The following is a 26530-nucleotide window of genomic DNA, read 5'->3' on the forward strand; positions in this document are numbered from 1 at the left end:
GTAGCACAACTGGAAGAGAATTTTGAAAAGACTTGAAAACTTTATTTTTTTAAAAACGATGTAATGTCCTCCAGGAGATGCTAATAGCACAGATAACATGAATCCACTCGTTTATCCAGGAAAGCCTCACCACGTCTAAACTATTTCCAGGAGGGTGCTGATGAGTATCCACAATAGGGGGGGGGGGGGGGCGATTATTGCCGCGCATTCCCCAAGTAATTGGTGTAATTCATAAAATCTGGTGAATGTTGACCATGAGGACAGCACACAAAAGCTTACTCTTCGAGTTAAATCATGGGAGCTCAATGTCCACCGCGAAGCAGATTGGGCGTAGCATCTTATTGTTAAAACTACACCCCAATATTTGCTAGGGCAGCCTGCCAGATGCTAATCATCTTTGATGCTTGACGTCCCTTACTTAACTCTGTGATATCCCATTGACAATTCATTGTCTCTATCGTTAAATTGCTATAACTTTGATTTATTTTGCTTGTCATTTTTTCGTGATCGAGGTTCCTCTTACAAATTTCTTACTCCCGATTTCGAGTTTTCACTTAGATTCACGGCTCACGTCCTATATTAAAACACAGGAGGGCCCACTGAGATTAATTTGAGTGAGGGAAGTACTTTATTTAATCGATATTAAACTTAATTGTCTCTATTGACTAGCCCGAATCATAACTTTTTTATGAAAACATTGACTAGCCCTAACCATAACTTTTTTATGAAAACAGAGGGCACATTGAGATTTTGGTGGATGATGGTGATGATGCTGTGTGTGACAACGTTGCCGATGTTCTTATTTATTTGTAGATATCTGTGCCGAGTATGTGATGATGATGTTGATGATGTGGATGTTGATGTCATCAATCAAACTCAAAGCGTAGGTGTTTGGTGATGACATCGGCCTTCTGCTTCATCAGCTTCTCCACTCGATCCAGCAACTACAGAGATACATAGAGACCCTCACATTTCCAAAGAGACGCACAGACTATCGCAGATATCCAGTCTCATAGAGATCCTCACACTCTCAGATATCCAGACTCTCAGAGACCCTCACACCCTCAGAGTTCCACAAACTCCCAGAAACCCACACTAACGCAGAACCACATACAGCGACTGAGATGCAAACTCAGTGACTCACAGACTTAAGAGAACTAAAACTAAACTATTTTTTACAGTTTTTTTTACCAAGTAAGGCCCCACTGAGCTACACAGCTCTTTTTCAGAAGCGACCTGACCATAAATGATAGCTCAACGAAGTGGCTTGTCATGCAGGAATTTATGTGGAGAGAAAAACCAGAGGACCCGGAAAGAAAACCACACGACCACAGAGAGAAAGACATGCAAACTCCAAATATACACGTTAGGGTCGGAATAAAATCCACGACCTTCTGCATACCGGGCGAGGGAGTTAATGTAGCCACCATGGCACTCAAACCCAGACTCAGAGAGCCACAGACTCGCAGAGACCCAGACTCACTTTGCTAGTCCCTCTCTTCTTCTCACGAGGTCGATTGATCTTCACCTGTCGATCAACGAGAATCTTCTGCCAATATCTCTGTTCAGCATCTCCTGATACACGGAGAGGAGGGAGACATGGGGAGGAGACATGATAGAGTAGAAGGATGACACGGGGAGAAGTGAGGCATGGGAAAGAGAGGGGAGGGATAGAGAGAGACATGATGATTTGTACCATGACTATCAACTGTGTACCCCCCTACAGTGAGACATTGGAGGGTTGGCAACCTTTGCCTTAATTTACAAACTTGGGGTGTGTTTGTAAAAAAAAATTCTACATGGGACATTTAAATTATGAAACTCATTCCTCCTACAGATGTGTGTTGTGTGAATGCGAAGCAACCCGGTGCCGGCCCGAGGGGACCGGCACCCGGCCTAGCACTAGTGTGTGGACATCTCCGCTCCGACGGCGCGGCGGTCGTGGGGAGTGTTGAGCGTGCATCTGGGCGAGGAACCTGTGAGGACACCGAGCGTCCAGGTGTCGTCCCCGTGTCTCACGTCGCCACGAGAGACGACCGTCTCTGCGTCCTCGTGCTTCCGGAATCTCACGTGTCCCTCCGTGTCCCCGTGAGACACGTCTACGTAGACAACCGTGTCTCCCAGTGCACCCTACACGGGGAGAGGATGGCATGGGCAGAAGGGGAAAATGGAGGGTGGGGGAAAGGGGAGGGTGAAGGGGGGAGAGGCAAACGGGAAGAATTATAGTTAATTTGTTTCCTAATGGGTCTTCTTGTGTCCGTGTGTGTCCCCGTATGTCTCGGAACGTCTCCGTGTGTGTCCATGTCCCCGTATTGTTGCCTTGGTATAATATATGGGTCTCTGTGTGAGTCTGTGGGTCTCCGTGTGAGTCTGTGCGTCAACAGAGTCTGTGGGTCAACAGAGTCTGGGTCTGTGTGAGTCTGTGGGTCTCGGGAGTCTGTGAGTCTCTGTGTGGATCTCTGTGCGAGTCTTTGGGTCTCTGTGAGTCTGCGTTTCTGTGCAAGTCTACGTGTCGTCTACGTGTCTCACTTTGATCTCCTGTCTCCCTGGAAATCCGTTCTCACAGGAAATCCTCACTATGACACCGCTCACAAAAGGGGGTGGCTCTTTTCCAGAGTGCTTTGCATCTGCCGTCTTGCCACGATTCCCTGTTCCTCCACTCCCAGAATGTACTGGGGCTTCTGTGAAGGAGAAATACAGTCTGGGTTACCATAATCTCCTGGATGAAGACCTCCCTCATGCCAATGCGCATAGTACATTAGCAGTGGGGTTGATTGATGATCCAGTAGCTTTTCATCACTCTGTTCTTGTTAACGTCACTAACTCACCCAGCCACCAACTTAGTCACTTGCCCAAAGATCCCTAGTACAGCCTTTACCGACTATTTTGGCAAGTGCTGTTAGAGAGCACCTATAAAAGGGATTGCACACGAGGGGTGGACGGCCAGCACCACGCCCGGGCGCCTTTGCCTCCCCAGAGGCTATGCTTACACACCGCACCAGGAACTAATTTGGGGTCGAGTCGACCGAGGTGAGGCCCAGGACCGGTTCAGAAAATCTATGGTATTGGCCGTGAGCAGGAATCAAACTCGGGGCGCCGGGTTCGAAGCGCAGTGCGCTAACCACTGCACGACTTGCTCACTCAGCCACCCGCCCACTCACTCGCCCACTTGTCACTCACCCACCCACCGACCCATGAAAATAACCTGGCTCAATTACCAAAAACCATCAACTCTTATCCATTACGCCTTCCATCATGCCGTTTGATGTTGGCCACGTGGCGTTTTGTGCCTTGTTTACCCGTGTGGTCAGCAAGTTCTGAGATGGGGAATGCTTTTTCTCAACAGCGATGCCCGCATTTCTTCCGCGATAACTGGAGGAGGGCGACACCTTCGCATGTGTCCGTGATAACGGTTGGGGAGATCGCTCCGCCCCATGCGTGGTTCCCCTTTTCTTGTTCCGGTGACTTCTTTGATGGCTAACAGCGTGGCTCTCTAGCCATTATAAACGGATTTGATCATACATCAGCATTGGTGGTGGTTACGCGTGCTTCTAGTCCACCATTGTGGAGGCAGCGAGGGTTGTTGGATCATTGCACAAATTACGTGAAAACTTCCTGTGGCCGTCGAGGATGTACCATACCCTGGCAGTACAGCAAGTGGACTAATTGCCATCTGTTTCCATCTGTACGAGAATATATTGGGGCAATGATTAGTGTTAGATACAACCACATTTTCCAATGTGATTTGCAACTTTTGTCCGTATCTGTGTATCAAAAGTTCAATATGGATGTACTATTTTATTGAGGGACTGTGCTTTAAATTTTGAGGGTTGTTGGATTTAAACCTTTCGTGACTGCAGTAATTCATATTCTTAGCTCTTTCGGTAAAGTCACGTTGAAGGGAAACAATAAAATAATAAAATATATAACAATAAAAATTCTCACGACGTTTCGACCATAACGCAAACGGTCATCATCAGGTGTTAAAAACCAACGGCAAGAAACATTTGAAAGAAGTGTCGTTATTTATTTTTAAACGGTGTATTTATTTATAAAAACGTTAGCGCCACGCGCAGTGATCTGGCAGTTTATTTAAAAGGACGAGTCCATCTATGTTCTGAAAAGAGGAGGGGGGAGACGAAAAATTAATGTATGCTGTCTGAAAGCCACCGTAAGCATGAACAATCAATTAAGACCTGAAATGGTTTATCAAATCCTTCCAATGATTGCCAAGCCAGAATCCATCTTCTCGGTTGAAATTGTCTCTGTGCTTGTATATGTGGATAGCCTCATGAACGAATCTCTCATGGTAGCCAAGTCAATGTCATGTGAGCCTACTGAATTATAACAATGATCTGCCACGGCCGAGGTGTTGGTCCTACCGTGTTTAAGGTCTGCTTTGTGTTCACGAATGCGGTCCGAAACATGGCGTTTGGTTTCTCCAATGTAACTACTACCACAGAGGCAACTTAGTTTGTAGACACCAGGGTACTGTATGTCCGGAATCACATATTTTACAGACGGAACCAGATCACGGATTTTATGTAATGTGTTGAAACGGACCTGGATCTTGTGTTTATTCAAGATTTTGGAGATCTTTTTTGTGATCCCCGCTATGTAGGGTAAAGTGATGGTTTTGAAAGGCTCCTCAAGAGGGTCCTTCTTTATGGTTTGAGTGATAGCTTTGCGGATTGTATAGTCGGAGTAACCATTAGCCTTAAGAGCTTGGTGTACGTGCTTGAGTTCACTGCCTATGTGTTCCTGGTCAGATATGCATTGGCCTCTATGGTACAGAGTCTTGATGAGAGAATTCTTCTGTGATGGATGGTGGTGGGAATCCGGTTTCAGATAAGCATCCGTATGGGCAGCTTTCCTGTAGACAGAGTGGCTCATTGAACCATCAGGTCTCTTTTTTATTAGGACATCCAAAAAAGGTAGCTTGCCATCTTTTTCAACTTCCATGGTAAATCTGATGGCTGGGTGTATGGAATTGATGTGGTCGAAGAATTGGCCTAGAGCAGGCCGGCCATGTGGCCAGATGACAAAAGTGTCATCCATGTACCTCTTCCATAAGGTTGGGCGCAGAGTGGCAGTCTGGATGGCGTCAGTCTCAAATTTCTCCATGAAAATGTTAGCAATAACCGGAGATAGGGGGGAGCCCATTGGTGACACAATGTTTAACCAATACATACTTCACTTGGAATGGAACTTTCTACAAACAAAGTTGCGACGGAATTAAGGGGTGTTGAACGCTAAGAGTTCTGTTCAATAAAAAGTGACACGAGAAAATGAAGAAGTTGTCCGCGTGAAATAAAAACACTACACATGTATCTCGGATGTAGGCATATAAATTGCATGGAGTGTCAATGGGAGATGTGAAAGGGGTTGTGCTTGTCTCTCCAGTTAAGAACATTCCAGAAAGGGTAGACATATGGCACTGCATCCAGCTCACTGCGTTGAGTGAAATTGAGGTATGGCTTACAGTGAGGGAAAAAAGTATTTGATCCGCTGCTGATTTTGTATGTTTGCCCACTGACAAATAAATTATCAGTCTATAATTTTGATGGTAGGTTTATTTGAACAGTGAGAGACAGAATAACAACAAAAAAATCCAGAAAAACGCATGTCAAAAATGTTATAAATTGATTTGCATTTTAATGAGGGAAATAAGTATTTGACCCCTCTGCAAAACATGACTTAGGACTTGGTGGCAAAATCTTTGTTGGCAATCACAGAGGTCAGACGTTTCTTGTAGTTGGCCACCAGGTTTGCACACATCTCAGGAGGGATTTTGTCCTACTCTTTGCAGATCGAACTCGAACCTTCAGCTCCCTCCACAGATTTTCTATGGGATTAAGGACCTTAATGTGCTTCTTCTTGAGCCACTCCTTTGTTGCCTTGGCCGTGTGTTTTGGGTCATTGTCATGCTGGAATACCCATCCACGATCCATTTTCAATGCCCTGGCTGAGGGAAGGAGGTTCTCACCCAAGATTTGACGGTACATGGCCCCGTCTATCGTCCCTTTGATGCGGTGAAGTTGTCCTGTCCCCTTAGCAGAAAAACACGCCCAAAGCATAATGTTTCCATCTCCATGTTTGACAGTGGGGATGGTGTTCTTGGGGTCATAGGCAGCATTCCTCCTCCAAACACAGTGAGTTGAGTTGATGCCAAAGAGCTCCATTTTGGTCTCATCTGACCACAACACTTTCACCCAGTTGTCCTCCGAATCATTCAGATGTTCATTGGCAAACTTCAGACGGGCATGTATATGTGCTTTCTTGAGCAGGGGGGCCTTGCGGGCGCTGCAGGATTTCAGTCCTTCACGGCGTAGTGTGTTACCAATTGTTTTCTTGGTGACTATGGTCCCAGCTGCGTTGAGATCATTGATAAGATCCTCCCGTGTAGTTCTGGGCTGATTCCTCACCGTTCTCATGATCATTGCAACTCCACGAGGTGAGATCTTGCATGGAGCCCCAGGCCAAGGGAGATTGACAGTTCTTTTGTGTTTCTTCCATTTGCGAATAATCGCACCAAATGTTGTCACCTTCTCACCAAGCTGCTTGGCAATGGTCTTGTAGTCCATTCCAGCCTTGTGTAGGTCTACAATCTTGTCCTTGACATCCTTGGAGAGCTCTTTGGTCTTGGCCATGGTGGAGAGTTTGGAATCTGATTGATTACTTCTGTGGACAGGTGTCTTTTATACAGGTAACAAGCTGAGATTAGGAGCACTCCCTTTAAGAGTGTGCGCCTAATCTCAGCTCGTTACCTGTATTAAAGACACCTGGGAGCCAGAAATCTTTCTGATTGAGAGGGGGTCAAATACTTATTTCCCTCATTAAAATGCAAATCAATTTATAACATTTTTTACATGCGTTTTTTTGGATTTTCTTGTTGTTATTCTGTCTCTCACTGTTCAAATAACCTACCATTAAAATTATAGACTGATCATTTCTTTGTCAGTGGGCAAACATACAAAATCAGCAGGGGATCAAATACTTTTTTCCCTCACTGTATCACTATCATCCTGTCTGTCTCTCTCTGTCTCCTCAGGTATGTTTCTGTCTCTATGTCTGCATATATTTACGTCTCTGAGTCTGAAGGTCTCAATTAGATTCTCAACTGGACATCTGTGAAAAAGTGCTTCATAAGTCATCACATTCCTCCAGTCTAAATAATATTATTCTCTATCTCCCCATATCTCACCTCGTGTCACCGCATCTCTCAATGTTGTCTTCAAAGCTCCCATCGCCACCTTTTGTCTCTGGATAAAATCTCTCCTCAAATTCAACCACGACTCTCTAAGTGGAGGGAGGGAGCGAGGGAGCGAGAAACAGACGGACACAGAAAGGAGGGAGACACGGAGGAGGGAGGGCGACAGGAGACAGAGAAAGGGGAGGGATACATGGAGAGAAGGAGGATATATGATGTACTGTAAAATGAATATAATTTTTAGACTGGGAATATTTCTGAATGCACTGTGGGAGTGAGGGACACACGTACTTGCTCATTACACACAGTCGATGGCCTCCTTCTTTCTCTCCCTGAGTCCCCGCGTGAGGCAGAACAGTCCCCACCGTGTCCCCGTGCCGCCGCATGCCTCTGTGTCTCTGTCTGCGTCTCTGTGTCTCTTTGTCTCCATGTTCCTGTGTTTCCTTCTCTCTGTCTCGCCGTGTCTCCTTTTTCCTGTCTCTTCCCTGTGTATCTATGTCTCTGTCTCCTCGTGTATCCTTGTCCCTGTCCCCCTGTGTCTCAATTGTGTGTCTACGTTGTTTCTTGGTGTGTCGCTTATCTTCGTGAGTGTGTCTCCGTTTGCCAAGATTGTCCGAAGACAGACTGGTTACTGGCTCCTCTGTCGCTTGCACCTCTGTGTCTCTATGTCCCCGTGTCTCCCGTCCCCTCTTTATCGCCTTTGTCCTTGCTGTCCCTGTGTCTCCCGGTGTCTGTGTTTCTATGTCTCCCCGTCTCTCTTTTCTCCCCGTGTCTCCACGTGTCTTTGCATCTCTGTGTCTCTGTGTCTTCAGATCGGAGACTGAATCAATTCCTGTGAAGATAAGGGGTGTGTTCAAACCCACACACTCTCTCAGACCCTCATACTGTCACAGAGACCCTCATACTGTCACAGATATCCTCATACTGTCAGAGACCCGCACTCTCACACAGAGACCTGCAGACTCCCAGAGACCCACAAACAAACATTCACACAGATACACAAACTCACAAAGAGACTCAGAGGCCCACAGAACCACAGACACCTACAGACTCACAGACCCACAAAATCACAGACCTATAAATTGAGAGGCTCATGGACTCACACAGAGGCCAACAGACTCACATAGAGGCCCACAGGCTTGCACAAATACCCATATCCTTGGAGAGACATTACAAGCTCGCAGAGGGTAGGTGGGAAAGTGTGTGTGTGTGTGTGGATGATCAGTTAGTATCATCGGCGAGTGGACAAGATGAGTGATTGTGTGAATGATACTGTAAGCTGGCAAGTCGATGAACGAGGGAATGAGTGGGTGTGTTACCTGTAATTGGTCTTCTCTTCCGGGTTTTTGGGAATATCCCTGCAGCAGATACTGAGTTGACTGGATGATGTAACATCTGTCACATACAGATACTGAGTCTCACTGATGTGCAATGAGTAGTTAGATATTTTATGAGTGGTTATATTTTTGAAGGCACTGCAGCAAACAATTTCAACTCAGCCACACAGAGACAGAGTGAGGTTCTACAAAAGGGAATATTTAAAAAAGCATTTCAGGAGTGACAATGCCTTCAGGTTTTCTGCTTGAATCTCACTCAGAGACTCACATGTCTGAATATTTCTGAATGCACTCTAGGAGTAAATACACATAATTATACATGTATTGATACTATACTAAGCCAGACCATCTCTAGCCCTGCCCTCTTACCCGAGGCTGCACCCATCTCAGGCCTATATAAGACCTTTTTTCAGTGGCTTTCTCTCTCTCACCTGAAGACGGTCGCTTGTGTTGGGATCGAAACGTCATGATCTTTAATTTTCTATCTATGTGACTTTACCGAAATAACCAAAGAGGATGGATTCCTGCAGTCACGAAAGCTTCAAATCAAGAATGTATTGATATTGTTTAGTCTAGGGAATCCCCTTAATCGAAGCTAGAATATTAACTTACAGGGATACACAAGGCTCACCCAGAATCACAGAGACTCACATATACATTTTCTGCATGCATTTCAGGAGAAAGGGGCTAACCTGCACAGCTCTGCAAGCCTCCTCGCTGGTAGAAAACTCTATGAAGGCGAAACCCTTCGCGTCGCCCGATGATCGGAACCGTGGGAGCGACACGTAGAGGACACGGCCGCACGGGGAGAAGACTCGTGATAACCACTCATGCGTTACCCCGTGTGGCAACCGCTCCTGCACAACCACAACCATCATTATAAACGCCACCACCATCATCATTATGACAAAAAACCACCACCATAAAAAGGACAAAGATTCCCCCATATAGCCATAATAGTCTTTTAGGGCAAGCTCTATTAATAAACAGCTATGAAGGCGAGAACAGCACACTAGGGGGTGGGTGGCCAGTGCAACACCCTTTGTCTCCCTAGTGCCGAAGTTTACACACGATCACCACCACTGTCACGATTATCATAACCACCACAACAATCACGATCTTGTGAGTCTATGTGTGTCTCCGTGTCCCCATGTCCCCTTACCACATAAACGGTTCTCTCATCCTCGTCCTCAGGTTTGGGACCCAGTGGGGATGAGCGACGAATTTTGAGGCCATCACTGCTCACCTGCATCAACATATCACCAATATCAATACATCATATATATCACTACATCATCAACACATGTAGAACCCCACACTCGGTTACATATAGACCCACGAGACCCACAGACTCACAGTGACCCACAAACTCAGTGTGTCTGTATCCCAGATCTCACTGAATACATCTCATATCTTACCTCGAGCTGTGTTGAGGTAGACACAGCTCTTCGGATGATGTTTATATCAGTGGACAGAGTCTTCATCCGATTAAAAGACATGAGCACAGACAGCGGGACGACTGAGACATGGGCACACGAAGACATGGGGGAGGGACACAGACAAGATTAAATTAACATGACTGAAATCAGCACATCCTACTCAGTTTGTCTGCCTGCTCCATCCTATGTATTCCTCCTCTCACCTACCCTTTCCCCCACCCTCCCCACAATGTCAGAATCGGAATCTTTATTTATTCTGCATAAATTCGATGAGCTCCTCCCTGTCTCCTCCTTCCCATGGCAGCTGTTAACGGTTGCCTGGTATGAAGGATGTTGTGGGTTTGATCCCGACCCCGACATCTGTATATTGGAATTAACATGTTCTCACCATGGGCACAAGGATTTTTCTCTGGATCTTCCAGTTTTTCCCTCCACATTTAGAAATATGTTTAGAGTATTTTGATTTAAAGCTTTCGTGACTGCAGTAATTCATATTCTTAGCTCTTTCGGTAAAGTCACGTTGAAGGGAAACAATAAAATAATATTGTTTTATATATATATATTTTTATTATTTTATTGTTTCCCTTCAACGTGACTTTACCGAAAGAGCTAAGAATATGTTTAGAGTATTTGTTTGGCGGTATCAAAATGATGAAAAAGGAATAGGCTTAACCCTTTCCGGCAATAATACAGGAGGTGTTAAGATGATCCCATGAGATGTCTAACACCGGTTGGTGAGACAAGGCCATAAAGGAGGCTGGAGCACCTAGTGTAGGCCAATCAGTTTCAAGGACAATGCATACATTCTTCCTCCCCATGTGCCCTCGTGTGTCCACACGTGCCCTCGTGTCTTCCCATGACTGTCTTACATCCGTCCGGTGACGCGTCAACAACTTGTCTCAGGAATTTGTCTTTGTGTAGATTCGTGTCGCCGAACCAGAACTCAATCTGTCTTCGGATCTCGGACAAGATTTTCCCAAGTCTTGTCCTCTTCTTTGTCTCCTTTGCCTCAGCAGAGACGCACGGGGGACACAGTGTCTCCGTCACCATCTCTGTGTCTCCCTGCAACTCCATAACGGCTTTGTGTCTCCCTGTCTCCAATTGTTGATCTAAAACACAAAATACAATAGAATGTCATCAAGTAAAAAAAAAACACGTTATTTGGATGCTTCTTTTTCATAGTATATATGTTGTCTCTTAATTTTGATTCTTAATTACATTATTGTTAGTTGTAATGTTAGGTTAGTAACGCCTTAGTCTGTGCTCTCCAGTTGCCCGAGTTAAAAGTAGTGGGCTTGGTATCGCCCAACCCTGGCCAGGTGGCTCAACAAACGGAGTAAATGAGGCGTACATGACCTTCATCACCAGTGTCACTCCCTGTACGTGGCGGTCTCTGTCTGCCAATGCCTCTGTGAGTGAGGGTTGTTAAAACGACAAACGCTAAACCGGTTACCGTTTTCATATTACGGGTTCCGAAAGTCGGGAAACGTTAACCATTTAGTGAACCGAACAGATTTGGTTCGTCCTGTAACAATAAAGAATATTTTATGTTAATGATTTAGGCCCATATATGGAGTAATTGGGCGTGGCTTTTAACGATACCATGTTTGATCCATGCTTGATCCATGCTCGAGCTTGGATTCATATTCTTGGTTCTTTCGGTAAAGTCACGTAGATAGAAAATAAAAATAATAAAATATAAAAATATAACATTTAAATAATAAAAGCCAAAACCCACGACGTTTTGATCGCAACACAAGCGGTCTTCATCTACCGCCTGATGAAGACCACTTGTGTTGCGAACGAAACGTCGTGGGTTTTTTTGCTTTTATTAGCAGCCCCTTTAATTTCATTTAATTTATAAATTTTTATTTTATTTTCTATCTACGTGACTTTACTGAAAGAACCAAGATTATGAATTCCTGCAGTCACGAAAGTTAAGTCAAAATACAAGCTTGGATATTTTGAATACACATTTTAAAATCGTTAGTCATTCGTGTCACATTATTTATGGATCTAAAGAAACGATTTGTGGATCGAAAAATCCCATATTCGGCAGCCCCTTGATGCTATGTGGCTTCGTAAAGCATTAAGATAAAGTATCATTCATTGTCACAGATAATTTGTTATCCTGTTACAGCGCGATCGTACAAAAACCACGTAGCAACATAGATTGTGCCCTCGTCTCTCAGTTAAGGGTAAACGTTCAACTCTGCAATCGCTTGCTAAAACCACTGTCAGCGGAACAGCTTCTCCTGGAGGGAGCTCTGGATGTAGGCGTACCCACGCTTTACCCCACCGCGAGCGACCCATAAATCCATCGCAGTGCAGAATAAACACAAACTGCGTGTTGTGTGAGAATAGGTTTTCCCCTTTTTTCTGGCAACAAAACAGGTGTTAAGATGTTAAAACTCTAAACTGAAACATTTTACAAGGAATCCTGTCTGCATTAACCACTATACTTGTGGCCGGAATGCAAACAAAAAACGTACTCTGATCATATATGCATTGCCTTTGAAACGGATTGGTCCACACCAGAGACAGCTTTCTTTTGAACCTAGACCAGAGGATGCCAAAAGACGGCTTTTGGATGCCAAAAGACGGCTTTTGGCTTCCTCTGGTCTAACACCGTTTTGAGACTAGGCTCAAAAGAAAGTTGTCTCTGGTGTGGACCAATCAGTTTCAAAGAAAATGCATATATTATCATCGTACGTTTTCTGTTTGCATTCTGACCACAAGTATTGTGATTAATGCAGACATGATTCCTTGTATAAGGTTTCAGTATGGTGTTTTAACATTTTAACACTTGTTTTGTTGCAGAAAAAAGAGGAAAACCTATTCTCATATTCTGGTACTGGCATGATGCGTGTTGTGTGTTTAGTTCAAGGCCGTAGCCATGGAGTCAACATTGGGGGGACCAAATCTTCCAGGGGGTCTGGGGTCCCAACCCAGAAAAAATATCTAAATTTGAAAACGAATTTCCTGCCATTTCCTGCCTAAAATATTAAAAAATGCACTAACACATGGGATGGACTTTGTTATATTGCCTAATAGTGCATTGTATTACATTGCTCTGTTTTTACTTTTTTACCATTTCTTGTTTCACTGCATGTAATGTTTGAGATTAGGGATTAATAAAGTACAACCATAACCACAATCATATACACAGAAATCTATGCACTGATTTATATGAAGACAAGTCCAGATATTATGGCCATGGTTGAGCAAATTGTTTTTATTTACATAGCATAGCAATTGATTACTTTTTATAGCAATATATTGGGGGGGGGGGTATTTTGAGCATATTTGAATATATAATCACGGCCTTTGTTTAGTTTGTTGCCCTTCCCGCACCACCGATTAGCGCGGTTGGCTACGTACGGCAGCAGATTGAATCAAGCGACCTTGTTGAGCTCAAGATAATCGTCTCTGCGAGGCTATTGAAGTTGTAGCCACCACGGATCATCACTACCACCACCACCAGAGCAAATACATATTGACTTAAAGCTTTCGTGATTGCAGGAAATTCATATTCTTTGGGTCTTTCGGTAAAGTCACGTAGATATAAAAAAATTATAACGATAAAAAATAAAGTGAATGAAAAATTAAAAACATCAGGACGTATCGATCGCAACACAATCGTCATCAGGAGAACAAATATGACGATTGTGTTGCGATCGAAACGTCGTGATATTTTTTTCATTCACTTTACTTTTATTATTTTATTGTTCTTTTTTTCTATCTACCGAAAGACCCAAAGAATTCAAATAAATAAAAAATTTCACCCCGACCCCCCTCACCCTGCCTCCCCTCCTCATGATCCGATCTGCAAATCCCGCAGTGACTCTAGTCGACACCTTGGCTCCATGCGCGGCCTACTCGAAAAATCTACAGTACAGCAACAACTACGGATACGGCACATATGAACTAATTAGAACATTTTCGGCGGGGCAGGGAGTTAAAGTAAATAGTTAAATTTGCGGGTTTAACTTTATATGAGAATAAAAATGTTTAAAAATGTTACCCACGTTGATACACACGACCTGGCGGTTGGTTGGGGTCCTTCAGGTATTCGCCAGAGGTGGTCGCAGGGCTCGTTGTAGTGCCTGAGTAATACTAATTTAATTAACTCGAAAGCGACGTTTTCCTTGAATAAACGGGCATTACGTTGTGATGACACAATTACGTCAGCGCTTACGGTGTATTTCTACCACGTTATGTATCTGGTGTACATATTGTATCATATATAGTCGCGTTATTTGGTAATGTTGCGTCGGCAGTAGTGCACAAACAAAAACACATTTCTAAATAACACCGTGGGCTTAAAAGGAAAAATATATAATAGGCGACGCATTGAGAAATTGCCCTTGTTCATAGCTGATTTAAGATATATATTTAAAATTAATGACAAAAAGTAATCACAATTCTGGAATTAGCGGCGTTAACGTGATGACGTCACAAAATTGCCCATTTGGGGATTGTAGGTGATGTCATCGCGTTAATGAGCCTACGTAAAATGACAAAATGACGTCAGCGCGTATGAATGTTTACACCGGCGTACGTGCGCGATGACGTCATCACGCTGTACCGTATATTTTGTAACGTAATGAGGCCGGCGGCTAAAATGGCAGCAGACGATTGGACAGTTCGCTGAGGCTGCGTTATCACGTTCACACCACCCCCTTTCTTCATTCGCCAATCTCAATAGCGGGAAGTTGTCGCCCTTTACGGGAACTAAAGACAACGGAGACTCGGGGAGACAGTAAAGGAGACAGGGAGGCAGCGGGAGACACGAGGAGACTGATCCCAGCCTTCATCCCACGAGCCTACAACTCGGTAAATAACAACGGACCCTAGAGCAGCCTCAGTCTGGCTCTATGAGCCTCAGTTATTAACACTGAGCCTAATGGGAACCTTAGTCTGGCTCTCTGAGCTTCAGTTATTAACATTGATCCCTATGGGGAGACTTAGTCTGGCTCTGTACGCCTCAATAATTCACCCCAAATCCCGGAATCATAATTCTGGGAAAACGATCCCTTTTCCTGTGCTCTCACATCCGCGAATTAACCCCCCTCCTTACCCCCCCCCCCTTATTAAGGTTCTCTTGAGGTTGTTCACTCACTCAGCCACTCATTATTCAGTCACTCGCCCACTAACTCACTCGCCCACTCACCTGCTCACCCATTCACCCGCTCACACGCGCATCTAATCACTCACCAACTCACTTGCCCACTCACCTACTTACCCACCTTAGATACCACTCACTCACCTACTCATCACTCACCCACTCTCATCATCTCTCACCCACTAATTCACTCGGCTACTCACTAACTCGCTCTCTTTCATCCTACAGGTTATAATGGTCACATGACGTCTTTCTACAGCCGCCCAAAATGCATCACGCGTGGATATTAATTGTGGTCGCTATTTTACTGATGGAGACAAATTGTCAAGGTATTGGCACTCACTGCTCACACATCCACTCACCACTCACCAAACACCGTCCACTCACCTATTACCACTCACCCATTCGAACAAGCACTCACCCACCTCTCAGACGTTTACTCACCGCAGTCACACAGAGGCACTGCTCCCCCCCACCCACACGACTCATTCAGCCGCCCACTCCACTGTCTCTACTCCAGGGGTTCTTAACCTGGGGTGCATTTCGCACCCCCTGGGGATCCGAGATGCCCTTTCTGGGGGTGCGAGATATGCCGGATTTTTTTAGTAGGTAAATCATCGAAACAAATTAAGCACAGGCATGTAAGTAAAACTACTGTTGATTTAAAGTTTTCATGACTGCAGGGATTCATATTCTTGGTTCTTTCGGTAAAGTCACGTAGAAGGGAAACAATTAAATAATAAAAATAGGAAACAATAAAATTATCACGACGTTTCGACTGCAACACAAGCAATCATCACCAGGTGTGAAAACCACAGCAAGAAACATTTTTCTTACTTGTGTTGCAGTCGAAACGTCGTGAGAATTTTATTGTTTTACTAGCGGTAAGTACCCGGCGTTGCCCGGGCGAAAAAGGCAGACACACACATGGACTTACAGACATCGACCCACGCACATAGAAACACATCGACTTAGACGCACACACACATATGGTTAAACCCAGGATGGATCGTTACCAGCCCCTCGCACCCGTCCAGAGCCCCCGTTTAGTCACTGTGGTGGACACAGACGCCATGAGGGGAGGAGCCAATCGGAATTGGCCCTTCCCCCACAGCACTGTCCACAACAGAGTTGCCCGTCCGGCACCACGAGGAGGTAGGGGGTTGTTTTGCCGGACTTACACACACACATATGGACTCACACACGCATAGACATCCACTTTAGATGCACACACATGGAGTTACACACACATACAGAGACTGACACACATTGCCCTACACACACACATACACATATGGACTGTGACACACATACATCTACTTTAAATACACACACATGGATTAATACACACATATCGACTCAAACACGTATTGACTTACACACACACACATATGGACTTACACACACATGTGGACTAACACACACATCGACTGACACACAAACGCACATTGACTTACACACTCAGATGGAGCCATGCACACACATGAACTAACACACACACAGCGACTGATATGCACACAAATGGACTGACACGCACACTTGGACTGACACACACGCACATTGGGCGTTGTCCGTTCGGAAAAGACACATGGACCTACACGCACAGACATATGGACTCAAACACGCACACATATCGACACACACACGCATTGACTTATACACACACACATCGAGTTACACACACATACACATATATGTACACACACACATCGACTGACACACATAGACACACAAACGCACATTGACTTACACACTCAGATGGAGCCATGCACACACATGGACTAACACACACACAGTGACTGATATGCACACAAATGGACTGACACGCACACTTGGACTGACACACACACAAACACCTGGACGTACACACACACACATTGGGCGTTGTCCGTTCGAAAAAGACACACATGGACCTACACGCACAGACATATGGACTCAAACACGCACACATATCGACACACACACGCATTGACTTATACACACACACATCGAGTTACACACACATACACATATACGTACACACACACATCGACTGACACACATAGACACACAAACGCACATTGACTTACACACTCAGATGGAGCCATGCACACACATGGACTAACACACACACATCGACTAACACACACACATCGACTAACACACACAGTGACTGATACGCACACAAATGGACTGACACGCACACTTGGACTGACACACACAAACACTTGGACGTACACACACACATTGGGCGTTGTCCAATCGAAAAAGACAGACACACACATGGACTTAAACACACGCATGGACCTACACGCACACACATATGGACTCAAACACACACACACATGGACGTGCACAGCAATCCCCGATGATGGCACAGCTATCAGTATCGCAGTACTCTGTATGAGTAAATAGCGTGACATGAGCAATGGAAACAATGGAAATGCATTGAAGAAATAAGCAGAAAGAAGTGCAAATTAAAGAGCAGCAGTACGCACAGGTAAGTTGAGAAGCAGGCTACAGTTTAGATTATTGACTGCCAGTACGCCGACTCAATGACATAAGCATTGCTACAGTCAACATAAAAAGCTGCCAATACAGGCAGCAGCTGAAAAAGCAGAATACAGTCGACATGAAAGGCTTGGGAGTACACTGAGTGAGGTAAAGAAGCAGGCAACAGATTATAGACTGGCATACACTCATAATAGTCAAAAGGAAAATTAGCAGTGTAGATAATAGAAGAGGACATGAGACTGAAGAAAAATCCGCAGCGTTATGTGTATATTTATTGCATGTTAAACGCGTAAAATAATGTCCCCCGTGAGCTGGAGCGAACGCGCATCACTTGGCAGGGTCCGCCCCCCCAGGCAATTCTCGTCAGTTGGTACGGTCGATGTTACGCAATAAGTAAATAATTAAAATAAGAATGCCACAAATTTGTTAATTAAAGTACTTTAAAGTTTAGGGATGAGAAAACGGAATAGCCTATTCCCACCCCGGGGCTTAGGACATGCTGCCTGGCAATTTTTTTTGGACGTCAAGCTCACCGTCCGAGAGCCAAATCCCTAGCAAGCACGCACGCACGGAGACTTTTATATATAAGATATTTTTATTATTTTATTGTTTCCCTTCTACGTGACTTTACCGAAAGAACCAAGAATATAAAACTACTTTGTTTTACGAAACCCTATGTATTCACATTTTCCTTTTTTCACGATTGAGAATTAAAGGGGTTGCAGTAAGTAAAGGTTAACCACTGGTCTGCTCCTTCCTCTGTACTCTCACACACTCCAATGTACACCCAGGGGCGCAACTCCCGATGACAACGGGAGGGGGGGGGGGGATGTAAGATCCGACTGTGGGCCCCCCTCCTCTCGCCCGACTCACTTTTACTGCAATAGCTACGGATGGTTTTAACCCTGTATAGAATCATAATTTGCAGGCTATAACTGTACTGTATATATTATTTTAGTTGCACCGTGTATTGGGTTTAGAGGAAGACAGCCTGACAGTGACTGTTAATTAAAAACATTTAAAGGTAACAATACTCACAATTAAGTTTTTTGTGCCTCTTGCTTTCATGCGCATGTCATTAAAAAATCCTGCTGTTCTATAACAAAACACCAGCAGTAGCGCAACTACAGTAAGTCTCCGGGTTGCGGAAGACCCGACTTACGGAAATCCGACTTTACGGAAATGCTCCTATGAATCATGTTACAAAAATGGGGAAATGTTTGCGTTAGTTACGTAAGCAGAAGTAGTCCAGCATGGTGTGGTTGCAGATGAATACCGCGGAGCGAGGCGTAGGGCGGCTGCCCGCCTTATGCCTCGCTCCACCAAAACACTGCCTTCACCGTGCTCGAGCTTTACCAGGATTATGGTAAATTAAATGTTTTGTTGCGTTGCATAACTGTTTTCTATGCTTAGAACTATCTCCCCCCCCCCCCCCCCACATGTTTCTATTGCTAGTTTTATACATTTAAGTTTATGTCATGAGTTATTTACTGTATATACTTTATTTAACACAATTACACGATTGCTTAATGGTCTCAGCCAACAGCGATGAGAGAAGTCCAGGCCTAGCCTAATGCACGGTAAACAAACATTTGGAAGTGACTGCTTTCTGTTAACAATTAAAATACAAATGTTTCGTGGTATTCATAAACAATTGGATACAACATACTGTATGTTCCATTAGTTTAATAATGGATAGTGTTAGGGTAGATATTCGATTAAATGAAAGAATCGTAGGAAGTGCAGGGCGTATGTACAGCGATAGGATACAGGTAGCGATATAAAACAGACCAAAGGAACGAGTAATCGGGTAGGGGAGGCACAACTATTTTCGGATATGGGACTTTATCTTGATTTTTAGGGAACATTGTTCAGTTTCCAACATACGAAAAATTCGGGTTATGGATTGTTCTCGGGAACAGGGGGTCTCTCCCTGCTCAATGCAGAGCGGTGTTGGCTGAACCCCCGAATGGGCAGATGAGTGAGAGAGCCCAAGGGGTAGCCGAGGGTAGGACCCAAATAGTATTCAGTGTCCGGCGTAAAGGACCCAGATCGAGTGCACCCACACTGGTGTGAGCGTAGGATGTCGTGTCACAGTGATTTAATAAACAACAGCCCTTATAGTAATCCTCGTCTCCGCGTGGTTCTACCGCACAACACTTGCGCTCCTGTGTACACCCACTCTTTAACTTCCTGTGTACCCTCTCCCTATGTGCTCTCTCTGTGCTCTATCTCACATCTCTTTTTCTCGCTCTACCTTCCTTCCCTCTCTTTTTTTCTGTCTGCCCCTCATTTCTCTCTCCTTGGGTCATCTCTCCCCACCATCTCTCTCACCCCCCACCCTGTCCCCCTCCCCACCCTCTCTCCCCTCCTTCTCTCTCCCTGTGTGCCATCAGGTCCAGATTGTGATGTGGAACCACAAGACATCGTGGTTCCTCTGGGCGTCCCCGTCAACGCCACGTGTCTCCTTCGTGTCCCCACCGACCCCGTGTCTCTGCACTGGCAGTTGGGGAGCAAACAAATTCATTCAGAACTCTCGGTGTCCACGCGTCCCGGTACTCTGTCCGTGTCCCTGTCCGGACTGGCTTTGTCTCCTCCAAGTGGACACAATCTGCTGTGCTTCAAGGAAGACAGAATGTGCTACGGGACTGTGGTTTACGTGGGGGGTGAGTGTCCGTCTCTGTGTCCCAGTGTCTCTGTGTCCCAGTATCTCTGTGTGAGTGTATATTAGTTTGAGTGTCTGAGTGTGTGGACCCCTCTAATGGAACATCTTCGGCGGTTAGAAACATTTAGATTAGCCTGCCTACGATCCATCCTGGGTTTAACCAGGCTGGATTGTGTGAGGAGCTCACAAATCCTTGAAAGATCTGGGCAAGGTCCCATCGGTGACCTCCGGCAGTCAAGGCTGCGTTGGCTGGGTCATGTAGCCCGCATGCCCAGCCACCGCATGCTGAAACAGCTTTTGTTCGGCCGGATCAAGGGGGCTAAACGGGCGCGGTCTCGGGCTAGAGAAGAGATGGAGTGATGTGGTACAGGAGGAAGTGGAGCCGAGTGGACTTGCCGATGACTTGTACCAGCGGTGTCAAGATCGGCCTCTGTGGAGGAGGCTCGTGAAGGATGCTACTGGGCAGTTGGAGGCAGTCGCCCTCCAACAACAACGGAGGGCGGAGGAGCGACGCTCACAACAACGAGCGGAGCGCCGGGTGGCTAAAGCACAGCAGGTTGGCACAGTAGGGGGCACAGGTGGTGCATCAGCCAGTCATCTCGGTCAGTCGACCAGTGGCACCTGGTTCTGCCCCGTGACCTGCCAGCGGGTGTTCGACACTTCACGTGGCCTCAAGGTGCACATGGCCTGGCACAAGCGTCGTGGTGACATCACCGCCACTTAGTGGCGAATGGCGGTTATTGTTGTCTGGGTGCGTTTGTGTGTATCTGACTCGGGTGTGATAGGGTAGTGGTTAGCGCGCTGCGCTACAAACCTGGCGACTTGAGTTCGATTCCCGCTTACGGCCACCACCGGTAACAATTATCTGAACCGCTCCTGGGCCTCCCCTAGGTCTTTGAGTGTGTGTGTCTCATCTGTAGGTTGACTCGGCCTCAAATGAGTACCTGGTGCGGTGTGTAAACATCACCACCGGGGAGACAAAGGTGGTCAGGTGTGGTTTTGGCGACCCACCCAGCACTTGCCCCAACAGTCTGTTAAGGCTATACCGGGGATCTTTGACTGGCAAAACAACCCCTACCTCCTCGGCGGTTGCCAATCGGTAACTCTGTGGTGGCTGTGAGCTATGCCATCGAGGGGGGGGTGGGGAAGGCCGATACCAATCGGTCGTTCCACTCATGGCGCTCGCAACCACCACAGCCAACGGGGGCTCTGTATGGGTTGCGAGGGGCTGGTGACCTCCTGTCCCAGGTGCTGGCTAAGGTGTTAAATAATCCTCGGAGGTCCTGGAAAGGATCATTCAACATTGTATTTCAAGGTACGCTGAGGAAAGGTTTTGTGGGTCCCCAATGTGCTTTCAAAACGGGTCGGTCCTCTACAAATGCTAGATTTTCTGTTCATCTGCTACAGCAGTGGTGTAGGGAATTTCAGGTGGACCACTATTAAACATCTTTTTTTGACCACGAAGTTTGGGAAGCTTTCCAACAGCAATACCAGAGCAATTTCCATCTGGTACAGATACGATAGAAGACTGTTGGATGTTCCAGGTTGCGGTCAAGGGATGGCTCCCTATTGGTCGACCATTTTATATATGCAGATGATCTCATAATTGCTGCCCACTCTGAGGAGTTTGAGATGCTATTGCTAAATCTGGAGCATGCTAATCAGAGATGGGGCCCTATAACCAGCCCCACAAATGCAAAGCACCTGCCCTGGGTGTTTTATGTCCTCAAATACTCTACCCTCTCCATTCCCCATGAGTGATGGGGCAGTTGGGGAGATAGTTCGAGGAGTTTCCATGACTAGGCAGTGTGCTCATGACCGACTCTGCTTTGGCAGTGGAGATCTCCGAATCAGTCGTGCGGCATCTTTTCATTGGCTGTGTAACGCTCTGTGGAGAGTACCTGGTCTATCCATACAAAGTTCCTGGTCTATCCATACAAAGTTCCAAGTATTCTCAGCCACAGTTGTGCCCTAGCTTCTCAGTGCTTGCAAAACATGGACCCCTTTCAAGGAATATGTGTGCCGGTTCGAAATGTTTAGGGTGGCCAGCCTATGATTCATCCTGGGTTTAACCAGGCTGAATTTTGTGGCAAATGAGAGAGACCGCATTGGCTGGGTCATGTAGCCCTCATGCCCGCCAACTAAACGGAGGCTAAAAGGGCATGGCTCGGGTTGGAAAAGAGATGGACTGATGCGGTAAAGGAGGATGTGTAGCTGAGTGTACTTGGCAATGACCAGCCTCTGTGATGGAGGTTTGTGAAGGACGCTACTGGGCAGTTGGAGGCATTCACCTTCCAACAAAGTGAAGGGCAGAGGAGCGATGCTCAGAACAACAAACAATGCCGGGCGGATAAAATGCAGTGAGGCGGCACAGTGGGGACCATAGGTGCTGCATCTGCCAGTCATCTCAGTCATTCAACCCATGGCACCTGCTGAGTCTGTTCCGTGACCTGTCAGCGAGCCTTTGACACTTCACGTGATAGCCTCAACGTGCATCTAGCCTGACACAATGTAGTGGCTGTGTGTGAGTGAGTACGTATGTGTGTGTCGACTTGGGTAAACTCAGGTTAACTTGACCTTAAATGAGTACCTGGTGCAGTGTGTAAACATCAGCACTGGAGGAAGCAAAGGTGGCATGGTGCTAGCCACACACCCCTTATGTGCCGTGCTTGCCTTAATAGGGGCTCACTAACAGCACTTATCCCAACGGTTTGTTAAAGGCTATGCGAGGGGTATTTGTCGATGTGTAATTGAGTGTGTATGGAGCGAGGGTGTGGGTGTCTACCCATGATTTACAGTGTCTCCGTTTCTTTGTCTCAGAGCCCCCTGTGCCTCCGATGTCTGTGAGCTGTGAGACACCTGACCTCAAATCCTTGTCCTGCGTCTGGAAGCCAGGAAACCGGACTCACGTTGGAAAATTCACTCCCAATTACACCCTCACTTACAGGTGAGACAAAGACAAATCTCCCCTGTGTAGCCTTAACAGGCTGTTTGGGGAAAGCACTGTTAGCGAGTAGCACCTATGGAAGCCGGCATGGCACACGAGGGGGTAGGTGGCCAACACCATGCCCGGCAGCTTTTGCCTCCCCAATGGCGATGTTTACACACCGTAACAGGTACTCATTTTCAAGCTGAGTCGACCTAGGGGAGGCCTAGCACCGGTCAGATAATCGTTACTGGTCTTGGCCGTGAGCTGGAATCGAACTCGTGTCGCCGGGTTTGCAGCACATCGCGCTAACCGCTGCGCTACTACTCATGCAGGTGAGACGATGATCCCCGTATAGCCTTGGCAGACTGTTGGGGCAAGTGCTGTTAGCAAGCACCTATGAAGGCCGGCACGGCACACGAGGGGGTGGGTGATCAGCACCACGCCCGGCCAACTTTATCTTCCCAGTGGCAATGTTTACAATCGCACTAGGTACGCATTTGAGGCTGAGTGGATCTACAGGTGAGACACTCAAAGACACACACTCTCGTGTAATCTAAATGCCCTCGTCTGCAGCGGCATGCTGTATACAGTGAGGGAAAAAAGTATTTGATCCCCTACTGATTTTGTACGTTTGCCCACTGACAAAGAAATGATCAGTCTATAATTTTAATGGTAGGTTTGTTTGAACAGTGAGAGACAGAATAACAACAACAAAAAATCCAGAAAACGCATGTCAAAAATGTTATGAATTGATTTGCATTTTAATGAGGGAAATAAGTATTTGACCCCTCTGCAAAACATGACTTAGTACTTGGTGGCAAAACCCTTGTTGGCAATCACAGAGGTCAGACGTTTCTTGCAGTTGGCCACCAGGTTTGCACACATCTCAGGAGGGATTTTGTTTCACTGCTCTTTTCAGATCTTCTCCAAGTCATTAAGGTTTCAAGGCTGACGATTGGCAACTCGAACCTTCAGCTCCCTCCACAGATTTTCTATGGGATTAAGGTCTGGAGACTGGCTAGGCCACTCCAGGACTTTAATGTGCTTCTTCTTGAGCCACTCCTTTGTTGCCTCCATGTTTGACGGTGGGGATGGTGTTCTTGGGGTCATAGGCAGCATTCCTCCTCCTCCAAACACACGGCGAGTTGAGTTGATGCCAAAGAGCTCCATTTTGGTCTCATCTGACCACAACACTTTCACCCAGTTGTCCTCTGAATCATTCAGATGTTCATTGGCAAACTTCAGACGGGCATGTATATGTGCTTTCTTGAGCAGGGGGACCTTGCGGGCGCTGCAGGATTTCAGTCCTTCACGGCGTAGTGTGTTACCAATTGTTTTCTTGGTGACTATGGTCCCAGCTGCCTTGACAAGATCCTCCCGTGTAGTTCTGGGCTGATTCCTCACCGTTCTCATGATCATTGCAACTCCACGAGGTGAGATCTTTCATGGAGCCCCAGGCCGAGGGAGATTGACAGTTCTTTTGTGTTTCTTCCATTTGCGAATAATCGCACCAACTGTTGTCACCTTCTCACCACGCTGCTTGTAGCCCATTCCAGCCTTGTGTAGGTCTACAATCTTGTCCCTGACATCCTTGGAGAGCTCTTTGGTCTTGGCCATGGTGGAGAGTTTGGAATCTGATTGATTGATTGCTTCTGTGGACAGATGTCTTTTATACAGGTAACAAGCTGAGATTAGGAGCACTCCCTTTAAGAGTGTGCTCCTAATCTCAGCTCGTTACCTGTATAAAAGACACCCGGGAGCCAGAAATCTTTCTGATTGAGAGGGGTCAAATACTTATTTCCCTCATTAAAATGCAAATCAATTTATAACCTTTTTGACATGCGTTTTTCTGGATTTTTTTGTTGTTATTCTGTCTCTCACTGTTCAAATAAACCTACCATTAAAATTATACTGATAACTTCTTTGTCAGTGGGCAAACGTACAAGATCAGCAGGGGATCAAATACTTTTTCCCCTCACTATGTGTTGTATGTGGTTTCCTATAAGCTCTGGGAATCGCAGTGTGACTGTGGATGCCACGGAGACCGGGAGAGTCGTGGAGCTCCTGGACCGTCTGTCCGGCTTCTCCATTACCGTGACGACGCAGAACCGGCTTGGGGTCGCCACAGCAACCGAGATGTTCCCCACGGCAATGCACGCTTGTACGCACCGAGAGAGATTCACAGACACCCTCACACTGTTATAGAGATAAAACTAAAACTTTTATTTTACCAGGTAAGGCCCACTGAGCTATACAGCTTTTTTTCAGAAGTAATCTGGCCACAAATTATAGTTCAACGAAGTGGCTTATCGTGCAGGAATTTATAGCAGCCAAATACTCTTCGCACATGTTTCAGTAAAAGTGAGTGGGGAGAAAGGAGGGGCACAGTCGGATCTTGCGTCGCCCCCTCCCTCCCCGTTGAATTAGAGACTTGTGTCCCTGCGCAGACACACAGCAGGACCCATGAAGACCCCTCCAGCAGTGCTGCGGTGAGCCAGCAGCTGCGGCGCTGCAACTTTACCTTTGTACCCACCTCTCCCATCCACCCCCCCCGCCCCTATTCCGCAGTGCGCCCCCCTCCTCCCCAGGAATTGAAGGTGGAGGGCGTGGGGGGCAGCGACCCCCCCGCGCTCAACGTGAGCTGGCTCATGACCCCCCACCTCAGCGATGTCGCGCTCAACTTTGAGGCCTGCGCCTTCATATCCGGCAGCGACCGCCCCCTCTGTGTGAGACAAATGGGGAGAGAGAAATACGCAGAAAGAAAGAGAGAGACACGCAGAGAGAGGGGCACGCAGAGAGAGGGACATGCAGAGAGAGGGGCACGCAGAGAGAGGGGCACGCAGAGAGATAGACACGCAGAGAGCGAGAGACGGAGAGAGACACGCAGAAAAAAAGAGAGAAGCAGAGAAAGACACGTAGAGAGAAAGGAACACATGGAGAGAAAGGAACACGTGGAGAAAGAGAGAGACGCATGGAGAGAAAGAGAGAGACGCATGGAGAGAAAGAGAGAGACGCATGGAGAGAAAGAGAGAGACGCATGGAGAGAAAGAGAGAGACGCATGGAGAGAAAGAGAGAGACGCATGGAGAGAAAGAGAGAGACGCATGGAGAGAAAGAGAGAGACGCATGGAGAGAAAGAGAGAGACGCATGGAGAAAGAGAGAGACGCATGGAGAGAAAGAGAGAGACGCATGGAGAAAGAGAGAGACGCATGGAGAGAAAGAGAGAGACGCATGGAGAGAAAGAGAGAGACGCATGGAGAGAAAGAGAGAGACGCATGGAGAGAGTGAGAGGGAGGGACGCATGGAGAGAGGGATGCAATGAAAGAGGGAAC

The 26530-nt window shown here is 46.4% G+C and overlaps 2 protein-coding genes across 4 annotated transcripts in view; one reads left to right on the forward strand and one right to left on the reverse strand.

Moving 5' to 3' along the window:
* Positions 1-20: 20 nt before the first annotated feature.
* Positions 21-14416, reverse strand: LARP7 (La ribonucleoprotein 7, transcriptional regulator). 2 transcript variants are annotated; one of them, XM_032974322.2, is made up of 12 exons: positions 14015-14416; positions 10856-11095; positions 9966-10066; positions 9710-9793; positions 9240-9404; positions 8530-8605; positions 7502-8042; positions 7205-7299; positions 2530-2681; positions 1977-2130; positions 1484-1575; positions 21-944 (listed from the first exon to the last, which is right to left on the reverse strand). In XM_032974322.2, the coding sequence occupies exons 2-12, from the start codon at positions 11058-11060 to the stop codon at positions 867-869; spliced, it is 1743 nt and encodes a 580-aa protein (XP_032830213.1). In that variant the 5' UTR covers positions 11061-11095; positions 14015-14416; the 3' UTR covers positions 21-866. The 2 variants fall into 2 exon arrangements, with proteins under 2 accessions (XP_032830213.1, XP_075908001.1); XM_076051886.1 differs by lacking the exon at positions 14015-14416 and adding an exon at positions 13787-13976.
* Positions 14417-14595: 179 nt separating this feature from the next.
* The window catches only part of LOC116953974 (leukemia inhibitory factor receptor-like), a 29236-nt gene continuing 17301 nt past the window's right edge, over positions 14596-26530 (forward strand). For both annotated transcript variants that reach the window (XM_032974320.2, XM_032974321.2), the window contains exons 1-6: positions 14596-14822; positions 15340-15440; positions 20001-20270; positions 23090-23216; positions 25205-25359; positions 25767-25924. In XM_032974320.2, coding sequence (XP_032830211.2) covers positions 15380-15440; positions 20001-20270; positions 23090-23216; positions 25205-25359; positions 25767-25924 — 771 coding nt within the window. In that variant the 5' untranslated portion in view covers positions 14596-14822; positions 15340-15379. The remainder of the gene's footprint in view (positions 14823-15339; positions 15441-20000; positions 20271-23089; positions 23217-25204; positions 25360-25766; positions 25925-26530) is intronic.

Source organism: Petromyzon marinus, chromosome 53, assembly GCF_048934315.1.
Source record: "Petromyzon marinus isolate PM22_M1 ecotype Great Lakes invasive population chromosome 53, UKy_Petmar_22M1.pri1.0, whole genome shotgun sequence".
NCBI classification, from domain to species: Eukaryota; Metazoa; Chordata; class Hyperoartia; order Petromyzontiformes; family Petromyzontidae; genus Petromyzon; species Petromyzon marinus.

What these genes read in the sequence shown, in the direction of transcription:
- LARP7 (XM_032974322.2), bottom strand. Translation starts at nt 11,060, where the DNA reads ATGGAGTTGCAGGGAGACACAGAGATGGTGACGGAGACACTGTGTCCC. An exon ending in GAGAGATGCGGTGACACGAG is followed by an intron (nt 2,682 to 7,204) that starts GTGAGATATGGG and finishes TCTCCTTCACAG; the next exon opens with AAGCCCCAGTACATTCTGGG. An exon ending in CAGGGAGACAGGAGATCAAA is followed by an intron (nt 2,131 to 2,529) that starts GTGAGACACGTA and finishes CTCCCCGTGTAG; the next exon opens with GGTGCACTGGGAGACACGGT.